This window comes from Gymnoscopelus microlampas (genome assembly GCF_963454915.1).
Source record: "Gymnoscopelus microlampas genome assembly, chromosome: 18".
Lineage (NCBI taxonomy): Eukaryota > Metazoa > Chordata > Actinopteri > Myctophiformes > Myctophidae > Gymnoscopelus > Gymnoscopelus microlampas.
Window position 1 is genome coordinate 26,828,748 of NC_139955.1, and position 17,809 is coordinate 26,846,556.

The window sequence follows — 17,809 nt, forward strand, 5'->3', positions numbered from 1 at the left end:
TTCAGCTTTCGACAACATTCTAGTTTTTATGCCTCAGCTATGTGGTCACGTCAGTTTGACATGAAAACATTACTTGGACGATGTCACTCTGTTGGTGAATAGCGACACCGTGAGGACACATGCCACACAACAGATCCAAGGGTATATTGCAATCTATGCAAACAATCAATCTAATCTTGTTTGCCAGACTTTAACTTTAAGAATTTGCATCCATAAATGTTACAAAAGGACTCGCACCAAACCTTCTTTTATTTTATTTTATTTAACCTTTATTTAACTGGCAGGTCATTTATCTCTAATCAAAACCGAAATAAAAAGTTGCAAAGTACTATAACAATAGGCCCATCAGAGCCATAATAATACAGAGTGCAAATAGGAATTCAGCACCATGGACAGCGACAGTATCAGAGGGAGGAAAGCAGCCATTACGTTTGCGTTGCGCGCGCGCACACGCACACACACACACACACACACACACACACACACACACACACACACACACACACACACACACACACACACACACACACACACAACTTGTCTAGCTGCACATTAAGGAACACTTCTAACCAGAAAAAGTGCTCCTCGGAGCACAAGTCTCCGTCAGGTCAGGTAGGTTATTGTGGCCTCCTGGTGGCGTTATAACAGGCCAATGTGAAAAGGGTGCCATTTCTTCTTAGGCCTTTCACAGCAATTGGACACTGCATTCTTGATTTGAGGCATTTTGTTCCAAAAATGTGGTTTGCGCTATAACAGGCTAGGGGTGTGCCATGAGCAAAAAACAGTGACAGCAACTTAGAAACTTGGCAAATATCATTGATGTAAAGAATCAAAAGTTTGGGCCCCAATACTGACCCCTGGGAGACGCCACAAGCAATGTCCAAATGATTTGAGCTGTATTTGCCCAGCTTCACAAACTGTTGACGTCTGTCCAAATAACTTTGTTTTTATCCAGTCTACTGCAATGCCTCTAATACCAATTTTCTCCAGTTTGTTCATTAATATGTTGTGATAGATAGTGTATAAATATTTTTTGAGGTAAATTAATATTCCAGTTGCATCTGCGGTTCTTTCAATGGATTCCATGCTTGAGATGTTGATCTGTTAGTTTTAAAACCATATTGACTCTGAGAGTAGGCTACATTAAATCTTTCCAAAAAATAATCTAGTCTGCTATTGAAAATTTCTGCCTATCTTTGAAAATTGTGACCAATTGGTTCCATTTGGACACTGAATTACAGACCCATAAGGGTCCATTTGGTTTGTACACTCCGAGTTACAGACCCATATATGGGTCCATTTGGTTCGATTTGTACACTCTGAGTTACAGACCCATAAGGGTCCATTTGGTTCCTAACTATACCCATCATTTAGCTGGGGATCCGGGGACCCCACTTTTAGAACCACTCTGTGTGTGTGTGTGTGTGTGTGTGTGTGTGTGTGTGTGTGTGTGTGTGTGTGTGTGTGTGTGTGTGTGTGTGCGCGTGTGTGTGTGTGTGTGTGTGTGTGTGTGTGTGTGTGTGTGTGTGTGTGTGTGCGCGCGCGCGCGCCTGCACGCTTAATAGCATACATTTGTTTGTTGTTACTTGTTAGCACTTAGCACACATTAGCATGCTCACAACAAGTATTGCCAAACAGCGCCCAACTACTGCTATATTTGTCCACCAACACGGTCGGGAGGCTCTGCTTTTGCCCAATGACCACTTTAATAAGCTTGGCTGGGCTTACACACCTGAAGCAAATGAATTAACGAGTGGCGCAACACGCGAGCACCAGCAGCGCTCACAACGAGACACACTCAGTCTCTCTGTCTGAGTGAATGAGAGGCAGCACGCACGTCTGTACACCATGTGAAACCCAACACCTATCCCCCGCCCAAACACACACACACACACACACACACACACACACACACACACACACACACACACACACACACACACACACACACACACACACACACACACACACACACACACACACACACACACACACAATATATATGTGATATATTGGCCAACCGATATTGCACATCCCTATAACAGGCCAATGCGAAAAGGGTACCATTTCTTCCTGGGCCAAGTTTTGTTCAAAACGAACCAATCCGGCAAACTTTGGAAGCCAATCTTAGCCAATCAGGATGGAATATGGAAAATCGGACAGATCGGTGTTGATCACATGACTATAGAAATACTGTGTACCGATATCTGTGTTTTTTGGACAGAATCTGTAGGAGTAATATCAAACTAGAAAAAGTGCTCCACAGAGCACAGGTCTCCGCCAGGTCAGGTAGGTTATTGTGGCCTCCTGGTGGCGCTATAATAAGCCAATGTGAAAAGGGGCGGCATTTCTTCTTAGCCTTGCTCGGTAATCGGACACTGCATTTATGATTTGAGGCCTTTTGTTCCAAAAATGTGTTTTGCTAAATTAGACCTGCTGGTGGCGCTATAACAGGCCAATGTGTAAAGGGTGGCATTTTGTCCTCGGCCTAGTGGGAATATGTGTGCAAAATTTCACAGAAATCGCAGGTTGCGTTCATGATTTGAGGCATTTTGTTCAAACGGACCTATCCAGCAAACTTTGGAAGCCAATGTTAGCCAATTAGGATGGAATATGAAATATCGGACACTTCCATCTTGATCACATGACTATAGAGATACTGTGTACCGATTTGCGTGATTTTTGGACAGATTATGAAGGAGTAATAGCAAAACATTTGTTTTACAAAAGTCAGCCTCCTGGTGGCGCTCTAAAAGGCAGATGTGAAAAATGCATGGCAAAGGTTTTTCCTTGGCCTCTAGGGAGAGTGCGTGCAAAGTTTAACGCAGATCAGTGCAGTTATAGGTAAAAACGCAAATCGGCCTGTTATAGCGCCACCATGAGGCTGAGTTGAACATTTTCAAGTGGCATTTCTTCCTCAGCCTAGTGGGAATGTTCGTGCACAATTTCACGGAAATCTCATGCTGCGTAGATGATTTTAGGCATTTTGTTCAAAACAAACCAATCCTGCAAACTTTGGAAGCCAATCTTAGCCAATCACGATGGAATATTGAAAATCGGACAGATCTATGTTGATCACATGACTATAGAGATACTTTGTACCGATTTGCATGATGTTTGGATAAAACCTATTGGAGTAATATTAAAAAAAAAAGTTTTGCACAAATTGGCCTCCTGGTGGCGCTATAACAGGCCCATGTGAAAAATGGCAGAGGTTCTGAATTGGCATCCAGGGAGTGTGTGTGCACAGTTTCGCAGCGAGCGGGCCAACGGTGCCGGAGATTAGCTGTTCACAGACAGATGGACACACGGACACACGGACGGACACACGGACGGACGGACAAGGGGTAAAACATACTCTCTTGCCATGCCTTTCGGCCTGGCGGAGACAAAAATGTGTTTTGCAAAAGTTGGCCTCATGGTGGTGCTATGACAGGCTGATCTGAAAAATGTGGGCCAGAGGTTCTGCTGTGGCATCCAGGGAGTGTGTGTGCAGTTTCACAGCGACCGGGCCAACGGTGGTGGAGTTTAGCTGGTCGCAGACAGAAGGACGGACACACGGACGGACGGACACACGGCGGGACAGACGGACAAGGGATAAAACATACTCTCTCGCCATGCCTTTTGGCCCGGTGGAGACAATTGGCCAATCAAAGCCTTTAGGCATGCAAACAAGGTCAAAACGATCTGCTACAGTTCAAACCAACAGTCAAAATGGGAAAACTTTTGATTATAGTGATTTTTAAAGTGGCGTTGGTGCCAAACGGGCATTTCAGAAACAGCTGATATACTGAGATTTTCACGCACAACCATTTCTAGGCTTTACAAAAATTAAATATATCCAGTGAGCAGCAGTTCTGAGGTCAGAGGTCAGAGGAAAATGGCAGGACTGGTTCGAGCTGATAGAATGGCAACAGTAACTCAAATAACCATGCACTCTCTGAACTTCCTACACATCAAACTTCGAGGCAGATAGGCTACATCAGCACAATACCACACCAGGTGCCACTCCTGAGTCCTGTCAGCCAAGAAGAGGAAACTGAGGCCTCAGTTTGCACATTGCTCAATAATAAAACAAATATACTGTAATAATAACAATAATAATGGTCTTAGCCCCGCAGGCAACGGGCATGTGCCCCTCCTCCCGCGCGCGCGCGTTTTTTTTCGCGGATTTCGCGGATTAGGGTGCTTTTTTCCCCGTTTTTTGTTACTTTATTTCGGTTTTAGGGTTAGGGGTAGGGTTAGGTTAGGGTGATAGATATATAATTCAAAAAAAAAAAAAAAACTTTTAATTTTTTAATTTTTATTTTATTTTTATTGGTGGCTTTGGACAAAACATTGGTGGCTATAGCCACCGAAGCCCACCCCTAACGACGCCACTGTATATAAATATTGCCCCCTAATACGTTATAAACAGGTTGTAAGCCTAAAAAACATCCAGATATTTTTTCTCACAATCTGACTGTCTGTCATTCCAAGCTTTTTCAGCTGCAATACCAAAACGTCCTATTGGGCAGGGGGGAGCTACTGAGCAATTCTGTCTGGCCATCCTCAATGCAAAATCAGTGCAAGTGACATCACTTGCACAGCCATTCTGAAATGGCCTGTTCAGACACGCCCATTCAGGAAATCCATGAAATGAGCATGAATGACTGAATGTTAAAAAAAAAAAAAAAAATTGGGTACAAGAGACACTGGGGAGCCCAAAAAATACTAAAAACCTAAAAAAAATGAAATTCATGGTGTAGCCCCTTTAACAAACAAAACTCAGCCTTTTTAAATACAAATAAAATGTAAAATGAAACTGAATAATAGAAGTGTAAAATCCACATTTATTTTTGCCAACTCACAATTATCTAAGACTGATCTCTCATCCATCATTTCTAAACAAAACCTGACCAAGTAAAACATGACCATGTGAAGTGCATTGCTGAGGACTGCTGAGGACTCTACACGGAAGAAACAGAGATGAAGTAATTCAGTGAACTGAAAATGAAAAAATATATCTGTGTACGTCTACATCAAAAAATGAGATATTAATGTCTTAAAGCAAAACCAAATTAAGTGTACCATACAATTAAGGAAAGTAACAGATATCTCATCAATACACTGGATGTGGATATCTGACCACAAGACAAAGACAGATAGTAATATTCTGCAATAAAAACATTTGAAGGATATAGAAGAATGCCACAAAGGAGCAATGATCATATGTGTTAGAAGGTACTGCAGGTATATGATACTTATAAGAGTAAATGTATACAAACATTAACTTGTAATATGTACTTGATATTGATCTAAACTAACAATTCTTACCTCTGGCGACCCATCAGAGTCTCCAAAAGCCTCAGCAAAATCATTTATAGATTTCCTCATAGTGTCGTCTGCAGGCAGAGTGTTGTCGTTATAAGGGTGGACAAACTTGAAGTCACTGGTTCTAGACCCTGTGGTCAGGTAGGCGTCATAATTGTAAGTGCTGCGTAAAGTTCCTGTGCCATCAACTTCTGCATAATTTGGAGGGAGATAAGCACTGGGGATGGCAACCGCTCCATCATACAAGAGTCTGGGCTTTCTCCTTTGACAAAACCTCACACCTAGGATGACAATAATGAAGGTCAGGAAAAAGGTGGACACAGACACCAGTGCAACGATAAGATACGAGGTCAGTTTAGAGTTGTTCTCGTCATAAGACATGTCTTTAAGTTCTGGAACTTCAGCCAAGTTGTCAGAAATGAGTAAATATATGGGACAGGTGGCAGAGAGAGAAGGCTGTCCATTATCTTTCACTGCCACGATGAGGTTCTGTTTCATGTTGTCAGATTCAGAAATGTCTCGCTGTGTCTTGATCTCTCCACTGTGGAGACCAATAGTGAAAAGTCCTGGGTCTGTAGATTTGACAATATAATAGGACAGCCATGCATTTTGTCCAGAGTCTGCATCTACTGCTATCACCTTGGACACCAGAGAGCCCCCCAGAGCTGCTTTGGGGACCAGCTCTGTCATAAGAGAGTTGCCCTCCGGGGCAGGGTACAGTATCTGAGGAGAGTTGTCATTCCCATCTGATATGAAGACACTGACAGTCACATTGCTACTGAGAGGAGGAGAACCATTGTCTCTGGCAATCACATGGACTTTGAAACTCCTGAACTGTTCATAATCAAATGACCTCACAGCGTGGATCACCCCTGTGTCTCCATTAATGGATAGGTAGGACGTCACAGGGGCACCGTTCACCTCACCAGGAAAAAGAGAGTAAATCACTGTGCCATTTTGTCTCCAGTCAGGGTCTAAAGCAGAAACCGAACACAAGGTGGATCCAGGTTTGTTATTTTCAGTCACATAGGCACTGTATGATTGTTCTTCAAACACAGGTGGGTTGTCGTTGATGTCACCTACTGATAACTGAAGCATTTTAGAAGATGACAGAGGTGGAGAGCCCTTGTCTGTGGCAGTTATTGTAATGTTGTAATCCGAAATAAGTTCACGGTCCAGATCACTTATTGTCACCAATGAATAATAGTTTTTGATTGAAGGAACAAGCTTAAAAGGAACATTTTGCTGAATGGAGCAAATTATCTGTTGGTTCTTCTCTGAGTCTCTATCATGCACGTTAAGGATGCCCACTTCTGTACCAGATGGCACATTCTCTGGTATGGGGCTATTAAGAGATTTTAGATATATAACTGGAGCATTGTCATTCATATCAGTAATACTTATAATAACTTTTGCATCAGAAGAGAGACCATACCCATCTTTTGCCTCAACAAACATTTCATATTTGGATCCCTCTTCATAATCAATGTCACCTGTTACAATTATTTCTCCAGTTGCCTGATCTAGGGAAAACAATTTCCTGGACTTTTCAGAAAATCGGCTAAATTCATATGCAACTACTCCATTCACACCCTCGTCTGCGTCCGTTGCACTTACGGTAATAACTAGAGTTTTTAAAGGCGAGTTTTCAGGTAGACTAGCTTCATAGACAGCCTGACTGAACACCGGGGCGTTATCGTTAGCATCCAAGACAGTGACGTGTATGATTACAGTACCTGATCTCTGTGGAGAACCACCATCTAGAGCCGTCAGCATTAACTTAATTTCCTGCTGCTCCTCTCTGTCTAACTCTTTATCTAAGATCAATTCACCATATTTGCTACCGGCACTGGTTGTTTGGGTATTCAAAACAAAATGGTCATTCCGTTGCAGTGTATAGCTCTGAACAGCATTATTGCCTATATCTGCATCATGGGCTGCATTAATGCGATACCGAGCTCCCTTGACAGCAGATTCTCTAATTTCTAATTTGATAACATCTTTTTGGAAAACGGGTGAATTATCATTAATGTCTTGTATTTGAAGTGATATACGGTGTAATTCCAAGGGACTCTCCAAGAGCAACTCGAATTTCAAAAGACAAGAAGGCTTTTCTCCACAAAGCTCCTCACGGTCTATCCTCTCCGCGACAATCAGATCCCCGTTTCGAACATTGAAATCACAATATTTCCTCTCGTTTTCTTTCACGTCAAGACGAGCTTTACGAGAAGCTAGTCGACCCACTTCAAGTCCTAGGTCCTTGGCTATATTTCCAATAACAGATCCGGACTTCATCTCCTCCGCGATAGAGTAGCTTAGGTCGCCATGAGCACATTGGAACAAAACAAGAAAAAAGACAAAGCCGCAGCATTTAATTAAATATCCATTCTTAACCATCTTCGTAACAGCAATAGTATCCACTGAGGTTGAACGTAACCAAATAAGTATTTATATCCAACTAAAAGGTAATATCTCAGCAGACTATGAGTTCTTACTTGGCTTTGACAACAGCTTTCGACAACGTTCTAGTTTTTATGCCTCAGCTTTGTGGTCATCGCAGTGGGTAATGAAGATATTACTTTGACCATTTCACTCTGTTGGTGTATAGTGACACCGTGAGGACACATGCCACACAACAGATCCAAGGGTATATTGCAATCTAACTAATCAACACATTTTGTTGACCTGCCTTTAACTTTAAAATATGCACCCATAATTGTTATAATTAAAGGACTCGCTCCTAACTTTTAGTTTTTCATTTAACCTTTATTAAACCTGGCAGGTCATTTATCTAAAGCAAAATTTCAAAGTACCACAGCAACAGATCCATCAGATCCATAATAATACAGAGTGCACAGAGGAATTCAGCACCATGGACAGCGACAGTAAGCAGAGGGGGGAAAGCAGCCTTGTTGAGCTGTGTGCGTGTGTGTGTGTGTGTGTGTGTGTGTGTGTGTGTGTGTGTGTGTGTGTGTGTGTGTGTGTGTGTGTGTGTGTGTGTGTGTGTGTGTGTGTGTGTGTGTGTGTGTGTGTGTGTGTGTGTGTGTGCGCGTGTGTGCGTGTGTGCGTGTGTGTGTGTGTGTGTGTGTGTGTGTGTGTGTGTGTGTGTGTGTGTGCATAGCTCTGAACAGCATTATAACAGTTCCATAGTTATAATACAATTCATGCAAACTTATCTCAACTCTGCTAGTCTTTAATTTTAAGAATTTCCATCTACAACAAAAATGTAAACAAGTTACTTGCACCTTAATCTGAGTTCCCAGAAGTTTTCGCCAGCTCTGGCGAGGAACTTCTGGGCCACAGCCCTGGTATTTCTGGGCGGGATGTACGTCACGCTCTGAATCTGAGCGGACACGCCTCTTACCGGTCTGAGAGCTGTGCAACTCGTCTAAAAAGTCCGACGAGAGGCAAACAGCAGTACACAACAATGGCGGCCGAAATTTCTCAAGGGGAAATTGCTTCCCGTCGATCCTATTTAGATGCATCACCCACTGCATGTGGATCCCGCCCCCTTTTCTTCATTGGCTGTTGATTTGAATCACAACGCATTGGCCGCGCCCCTGCTGTCCAAGCTCCGACGCTAACCCTCCCAGACTACTTGCACCTAAGGTCGCATCACTATGACGAAAGAAATTCCCTCAGAATTAGTAAAGGGCTTTCTGTCTGTCTAATGTAATCGTTGGCATTATTTGTCATCAGTAAATTCCAGTGTCTCTCTATGTTGTATCTCTGTCAGATTGTCATTAGTTCGCACATCTCGACCGTTCATCCGATCGAATTCACACCGGGTGTATTACTGAGGACCGATATACTGCAGTGCAATGTTGAGTGAGAAGTCAATTGGATGGAGAGTATTCTCTCCGTATATTCTCTCAGCCTCAAAGATGAATATCTCAATAGTCTTTGTAAATGTATATATCAACATAAAGTTCATGAGCAGAATTGTTTAGATATTGCAGATAGTTTGCCAAACACAAGTCTGAGGTCCTTGGCTGTATTGCTATTGCAAAGAAAATCTTCAGAATATAATAATTCAGGTTGCCACCCATGAGCCTAATTTAGCAAGAACAAGGCAAAAGGTACACCTTTGAAGAAAATACTCTTAGTCAACCATCCTCACAACAGTGGTATCCAAACAAATCCACAATACGATCTTCTACAGATATATGTTTCCATCTAAATGTAATATTCCATCCTTTTAACAAAACTAATATAGCGCTTTTAAACCAGTTTCCAACAGCATTGTACACTGTGCCTCTGTATTTTGTTGATTCATGTTAGTGAGTGGTAAGCATAGTAGATAGGATGCATCACTGCTCCACTAATGTTTAGTGACAACAGTTGTGCACATTGTAAAATGCAAATAGATCCACAGACCTAATGCAATCCATTAAATAAAACAAGGTTCAGATATCTGATCACTAAATGTAGAATTGTATTAAAGGACATATATAGGTTATATGTCATTTGTACTTGTATTTAGTGGTATATACTGATATGATTTGAAACCAAAGCGAGCTGTGGCTGTGTTTTTATTTTCAAGGGCTCAGATATAAAGAGATATAAAGTAAATAAAATTATACTGAAAATGATACTGAATAAGTTATCATTTTAAATCCAAGCACCACTTTCAAGTGACTATAATCAAATGTGGATAAGGATAACCTTGACTTGGATTGAATCACTAATATATTTTACAAGGTTTCCTCACTTTTTATATGATCTTTTCTTTTGTCACCTCACAATTATCTCAGAGTTAGACTGATCTCTCATCCATCATATCTAAACAAAGCTTGACCAAAACTACACAAGTAGTAAAACATAACCAGCTGTGAAGTGCATTGCTGAGAACTATACAGGGAAGAAATGAAGAGAGGAAGTGATGGAATGAATAAAAAATAAAAAATAAAATATACGTCTATAGCCACAAAATGAGAGATTAATGTCAAAAAGCAAAACCAAATTAAATGTACCATAACATTAAGGAAAGTAGCAAACATAAATCTCATCAATACATTGGATGTGGACATCTGACCACCGGACAAAGACAGGATAGTATTCTGCAATACAAAAATTTGAAGGATAGAAGAATGCCAAAATAGAGCCATGATCATAATGTGTTAAAAGGTACTGCAGGTAATATGACACTTACAAGATGAAAGGTATATAACCATTAAGTTACAATATGTCCCTGATATTGACCTTAAATAACAATTCTTACCTCTGGTGACCCATCAGAGTCTCCAAAAGCCTCAGCAAAATCATTTATAGATTTCCTCATAGTGTCGTCTGCAGGCAGAGTGTTGTCGTTATACGGGTGGACGAACTTGAAGTCACTGGTTCTAGACCCTGTGGTCAGATAGGCGTCATAATTGTAAGTGCTGCGTAAAGTTCCAGTTCCATCAACTTCTGCATAATTTGGAGGGAGATAAGCACTGGGGATGGCAACCGCTCCATCATACAACAGTCTGGGCTTTCTCCTTTGACAAAACCTCACACCCAGGATGACAATAATGAAGGTCAGGAAAAAAGTGGACACAGACACCAGTGCAACGATAAGATACAAGGTCAGTTTAGAGTTGTTCTCGTCATAGGACATATCTTTAAGTTCAGGTACTTCAGCCAAGTTGTCAGAAATAAGTAAATATATGGGACAGGTAGCAGAGAGAGAAGGCTGTCCATTATCTTTCACTGCCACAATGAGGTTCTGTTTCATGCTGTCAGATTCAGAAATGTCTCTCTGTGTCCTGATCTCTCCACTGTGAATACCAATAGTGAAAAGTCCTGGGTCTGTGGATTTGACAATATAATAGGACAGCCATGCATTTTGTCCAGAGTCTGCATCTACTGCTATTACCTTGGACACCAGAGAGCCCCCCAGAGCTGCTTTGGGGACCATCTCTGTCATAAGAGAGTTGCCCTCCGGGGCGGGGTACAGTATTTGAGGGGAGTTGTCATTCCCATCTGATATGAAGACACTGACAGTCACATTGCTACTGAGAGGAGGAGAACCGTTGTCTCTGGCCATCACATGGACTTTAAAACTCCTGAACTGTTCATAATCAAATGACCTCACAGCGTGGATCACCCCTGTGTCTCCATTAATGGATAGGTAGGAGGTCACAGGGGCACCGTTCACCTCACCAGGAAAAAGAGAGTAAATCACTGTGCCATTTTGTCTCCAGTCAGGGTCTAAAGCAGAAACCGAACACAAGGTGGATCCAGGTTTGTTATTTTCAGTCACATAAGCACTGTATGATTGTTCTTCAAACGCAGGTGGGTTGTCATTGATGTCGCCTACTGATAACTGAATCGTTTTAGAAGATGACAGAGGTGGAGAGCCCTTGTCTGTGGCAGTTATTGTAATGTTGTAATCAGACACTAGTTCACGGTCTAGTCCACTTATTGTCACCAATGAATAATAGTTTTTGATGGATGGAATGAGCTTAAATGGAACATCTTGCTGAATGGAGCAAATTATCTGTTGGTTCTTTTCTGAGTCTCTGTCATTTACATTAATGATGCCCACTTCTGTACCAGATGGCACATTCTCTGGTATGGGGCTAGTCAAAGATCTTAGATATATAACTGGAGCATTGTCATTCATATCAGTAATACTTATAATTACTTTAGCATCAGAAGAGAGACCATCGCCATCTTTTGCCTCAACAAACATTTCATATTTGGATCCCTCTTCATAATCAATATCACCTATTACAATTATTTCTCCTGTTGCCTGATCCAGCGAAAATAATTTGCCTGACTTTTCAGACACTTGGCTAAATTCATATGTAACTACTCCATTCATACCCTCGTCTGCGTCTGTTGCACTTACAGTAATAACTGGAGTTTTTAAAGGTGAGTTTTCAGGTAGACCAACTTCATAAACGGCCTGGCTAAACACTGGGGCGTTATCATTAGCATCCAATACAGTGACATGTATGATTACAGTACATGATCTCTGTGGAGAACCACCATCTAGAGCCGTCAGCAATAACTTAATGACCTGCTGCTCCTCTCTGTCTAACTCTTTATCTAAAATTAATTCACCATATTTCCTACCGGCATTGGTTGTCTGTGTATTCAAGAGAAAGTTGTCATTCCGTTGCAGTGCATAGCTCTGAACAGCATTATTGCCTATATCTGCATCATGGGCGGGATTAATGCGATACCGAGCTCCTTTGTAGGCCGATTCTCTCATTTCTAGCTTGATAACATCCTTTTGGAAAACGGGTGAATTATCATTAATGTCTTGGATCTGTATTGATATGCGATGTAATTCTAAGGGACTCTCCAAGATTAACTCGAATTTCAAAAGACATGAAGGCTTTTCTCCACAAAGCTCCTCTCGGTCTATCCTCTCCGCGACAATCAGATCCCCGTTTCGAACATTGAAATCACAATATTTCCTCTCATTTTCACTCAAATCAAGACGAGCTTTACGAGAAGCTAGTCGACCCACTTCAAGTCCGAGGTCCTTGGCAATATTTCCAATAACAGATCCGGGCTTCATCTCCTCCGGGATAGAGTAGCTGAGATCGCCATGAGCACATTGGAACAAAAAAAGAAAAAAGACAAAACCGCAGCAATGAATTAAAAGCCTCTTCTTAACCATCTTCGCAACAGCAGTAGTGATGTAATTGAACGTATTTATGAATAAATATTGATACCCAACTTACAGGTAATATTTCAACACACTACGAGTTATTTTTTGTATCAGCTTTCTACAACATCCTAGTTTTTATGCCTCAGCTATGTGATCACGTCAGTGGGAAATGAAGACATTATTTGGACAATGTCACTCTGTTGGTGTATAGCGACACCGTGAGGACACATGCCACACAACAGATCCAAGGGTATATTGCAATCTATACAAACAATCAACTCATTATGTTTGCCAACCTTTAACTTTAAGAATTTGCATCCATAAACGTTACAAAGGACTCGCATAACTTTTTTTTCCCCATTTAACTTTTATTTAACCTTTTTTAACCTTTTTATTCATCATTTTTCTCTAATCAAAACCGAAAGAAAAAGTTGCAAAGTATTAAGTATCACAACAACAGGCCCATCAGATCCATAATAATATAGAGTGCAAATAGGAATTCAGCACGATGGACAGCGACAGTAAGTAGAGGGAGGAAAGCAGCCTTTACAAGCGTTTCACGCGCGCGCGCACACACACGCACGCACGCACGCACGCACGCGCACACACACACACACACACACACACACACACACACACACACACACACACACACACACACACACACACACACACACACACACACACACACACACACACACACACACACACACACACACACACACACACACACACACACACACACACAACTTGTCTAGCTAAAGCTTAAGGGACTCTTCTAATTAGCCAATCAAAGCCTGCATGCACACGAGGTCAAAATGATCTGCTACAGTTCAAACCAACAGTCACAATGGGGGAAAATGTGATTGAAGTAATTTTTTATGTGGCGTTGATGCCAAACGGGCTGGTCTGAGTATTTCAGAAACAGCTGATCTACTGAGATTTTCATGCACAACCATTTCCAGGGTTTACAGAGTATTTTGCAAACAAATTTAAATACATCCAGTGAGCAGAAGTTTTGAGGTCAGAGGAAAATGGCAAGACTGGTTCGAGCTGATAGAAAGGCAACAGTAACTCAAATAACCACTCTTAAAACCGAGGTATGCAGAAGAGCATCTCTGAACACACACATCAAACCTTGAGGCAGATAGGCTACAGCAGCACAATACCACACCAGGTGCTACTCCTTAGTCCTGTCAGCCAAGAACAGGAAACGAGGCTTCAGTTTGCACATGGCTCAATAATGAAACAAATGTTCTGTAATAATTACAATAACAACTGGAAAAAGTGCTCCTCTGAGCACAGGTCTCCGCCAGGTCAGGTAGGTTATTGTGGCCTCCTGGTGGCGCTATAATAGGCCAATGTGAATAGGGTGCCATTTCTTAATAGGCCTTTGGCAATCGGACACTGCATTCATCATTTGAGGCATTTTGTTCCAAAAATGGGTTTAGCTAAATTAGACCTGCTGGTGGCACTTTAACAGGCCAATGTGAAAAGGGTGGCATTTCTTCCTCACCTAGTGGGAATGCGTGCAAAATTTCACTGAAATTGCATGCTGCGTTCATGATTTGAGGCATTTTGTTCAAAACTAACTAATCCTGCAAACTTTGGAAGCCAATCTTAGGCAATCAAGATGGAATATGGGAAATCGGATACAATAAAAATGTAAACAAGTTACTTGCACCTAAGGTTGCATCACTATGAAGAAAGCATTTCCCTCAGGGTCTGTCTGTCTGTCTGTCTGTCTGTCTGTCTGTCTGTCTGTCTGTCTGTCTGTGTCTCTGATGATAGAGAGCCTGTCTCTATCATTAAATTCCAGTCTCTCTCTATTCTGGTATGTCTGTCAGATTGTCCTTAATTCAAACATCTCGACAGTTCATCCGGTCAACTTCACAACGGGTGTATTACTGAGGACCAATATACTGCAGTTTTGAGTGAGAAGTCAAATGGATGAACAGTATTCTCTCTGCATATCCTCTCTGATTCAAAGATGAATATCTCAATAGTCTTTGTAATTATATATATCAACACAAAGTTTATGAGCAGATGCTTTGCCAACCACAAGTCTGAGGTCCTTGGCTGTATTAGTAAGGAAAGCTTCAGAATAGAACTAGAAAAAGTGCTCCTCGGAGCACAGGTCTCCGCCAGGTCAGGTAGGTTATTGTGAGCCAGCAATGTTCAGAATTCGGCAATCAGGATGTAATATGAAAAATCGAACGGAACCATCTTGACCACTGGACTATAGAGATAATGGGTACCGATTTGCATGATGTTTGGACACAATTTGTAGGAGTAATATAAAAAAGACAACTGTTGCAAAAATTGGCCTCAAGGTGGCGCTATAATAGGGCAATGTTAAAATGGTGGCATTTGTTCCTCAACGTAATGCGTATGTGCGAGCAAAGTTTCACTGCAATCGGACCCTGCGTTCATGATTTGCGGCATTTTGTTCAAAACGGGCCACTCCTGCAAACTTTAGATGTACATTGTAGTCAATCAGGATGGACTATGAAACATCTAACAGATCCTTCTTGATCACATGACTATAGAGATCATGTGTACCGATTTGCGTGAAATTTGGATAAAATCTGAAGGCTTACAATCAAAAAATGTGTTTTACATAAGTCGGCCTCCTGGTGGCGCTATAAAAGGCAGATGTGTAAAATGCAGGGCAAAGGTTTTTCCTTGGCCTCTAGAGAGTGTGCATACAAAGTTTTACACAGATCGGTACAGTTATAGGCAAAAACACAAATTGGCCTGTTATAGCGCCACCATGAGGCTGATTTTAAAATTTTCAATTAGCATTTCTTCCTTGAGGTAGTGGGAATGTGCTTGCAAAATTTCACGGAAATTGCATGCTGTGTTCATGATTTGAGGCATTTTGTTCAAAACGGAGCAGTCCTGTAAACTTTGGATGCCATTTTTAGCCAATCAGGATGGAATATGAAAAATCTGAAACACCCGTTTCGTTTAATGACTATAGAGATACAGTGTACCGATTTGCGTGCTGTTTGGACAAAATCTGTAGGAGAACTGTCAAGAAATGTGTTTTGCACCAATCGGCCTCCTGGTGGTGCTATAACAGGCCCCTGTGAAAAATTGGGGGCAGAGGTTCTGCTCTGGTATCCAGGGAGTGTGTGTGCACAGTTTCGCTGCGAGCAAGCCAACGGTGCCGGAGATTAGCTGTCCACAGACAGATCGAATGACGGACGGACGGACGGACGGACAGGGGGTAAAACATACTCTCTCGCCATGCCTTTCGGCCTGGCGGAGACAATAACTTAGATCGCCATGAGTGTAATGTAGCAATGAAAAGGTAAAAGGTCAACCATCCTCACAACAGTAGTGGTATCCACAAATCCACAATACAGTTGATCGTCTACAGATGTTTCTAACTAAATTGTAATACTACATCATTTAACACTAATAGAGCACTTTTAAACCAGTTTCCAACAGCATTGTACACTGTGCCTCGGATGCATCACTGCTCCACTAATGTTTAGTGACAACAAACGGTTCAAGTATTTGATCACAACATTTTGAAATGTATGAAAATAAATATTCTTCTACTTGCATTTAGAGGTGTTTACTGATAGGATTTGAAACCAAAGCAAGCTGTTGCTGTGTTTTCATTTTCAAGGGCTCAGATAAGAGATACTGTATAAAGCAAAAGGATTACAAGGCTCTGACAAGGCAAATAATTGAACATCCCATTTCCAATTTATCAGACAATCACTTAGACATGTAACAAAGACAAAAACGCTTGAGGGATCACTTACTTGACACATGAGTGAAAATCACTAGGAACAAAAGCTTAACAAAAATCTGTGATTTAAAAAAAGAACTCAGCCTTTTCAAATACAAACTAGAAAAAGTGCTCCTCGGAGCACAAGTCTCCGCCAGGTCAGGTAGGTTATTATGGCCTCCTGGTGGCGCTATAATAGGCCAATGTGAAAAGGATGCCATTTATTCCTAGGCCTTGCACAGCAATCGGACACTGCATGCATGATTTGAGGCATTTTGTTCTAAAAATGTGTTTTGCTAAATTTGACCTGCTGGTGGCGCTATAACAGGCCAATGTTAAAAGGGTGGCATTTGTTCCTCAACATAGTGTGAATGTGCGTTCAAAGTTTCACCGTAATCGGGCGCTGCATTCATGACTTGCGGCATTTTGTTCAAAACGGGCCACTCCTGCAAACATTACATGTCAATGTTAGCCAATCAGGATGGCATATGAAAAATCAAACAGATCAGTCTTGATCACATGACTATAGAGATCATGTGTACCGATTTGCGTGAAATTTGGATAAAATATGAAGGCTTAATATCAAAAATTGTGTTTTACATAAGTCTGCCTCCTGGTGGCGCTATAAAAGGCAAATGTGAAAAATGCAGGGCAAAGGTTTGTCCTTGGCCTCTAGAGAGTGTGCATACAAAGTTTTACACTGATCGGTGCAGTTATAGGTAAAAACACGAATCGGCCTGTTACAGCGCCACCATGAGGCTGATTTGAACATTTTCAAATGGCATTACTTCCTCGGCCTAATGGGAATGTGTGTGCAAAATTTCACGGAAATTGCATGCTGTGTTCATGATTTGAGGCATTTTGTTCGAAACAGAGCACTCCTGCAAACTTTGAAAGACATTTTTTTCCAATCAGGATGGAATATGAAAAATCTGAAATGAGCCGTTTCTTTTAATGACTACTAGAGATACTGTGTACCGATTTGGGGGATTTTTGGGCAAAATTTGTAGGAGTACTGTTCAAAAATGTGTTTTGCACAAATCGGCCTCCTGGTGGCGCTATAAAAGTCCCATGTGAAAAATTTGGAGCAGAGGTTCGGCTTTGGCATCCAGGGACTGTGTGTGCACAGTTTCGCTGCGATCAAG

General features: G+C 41.6%; 2 protein-coding genes across 2 annotated transcripts in view; both read right to left on the reverse strand.

The window, feature by feature from the left end:
* Positions 1–17,809, reverse strand: part of LOC311065419 (protocadherin gamma-C5-like) — a gene marked incomplete at its 5' end in the record, with an annotated part of 366,358 nt that overhangs the window by 288,808 nt on the left and 59,741 nt on the right. The gene's annotated exons all lie outside the window — the stretch shown is intronic.
* On the reverse strand, positions 38–12,928 carry LOC311033413 (protocadherin beta-15-like; the record flags this gene model as incomplete). The annotated part of the gene is made up of 3 exons (XM_084040921.1): positions 38–88; positions 5,317–7,291; positions 12,486–12,928. 3 exons carry the CDS (start codon positions 12,926–12,928, stop codon positions 38–40), a joined length of 2,469 nt encoding a protein of 822 aa, XP_083897047.1.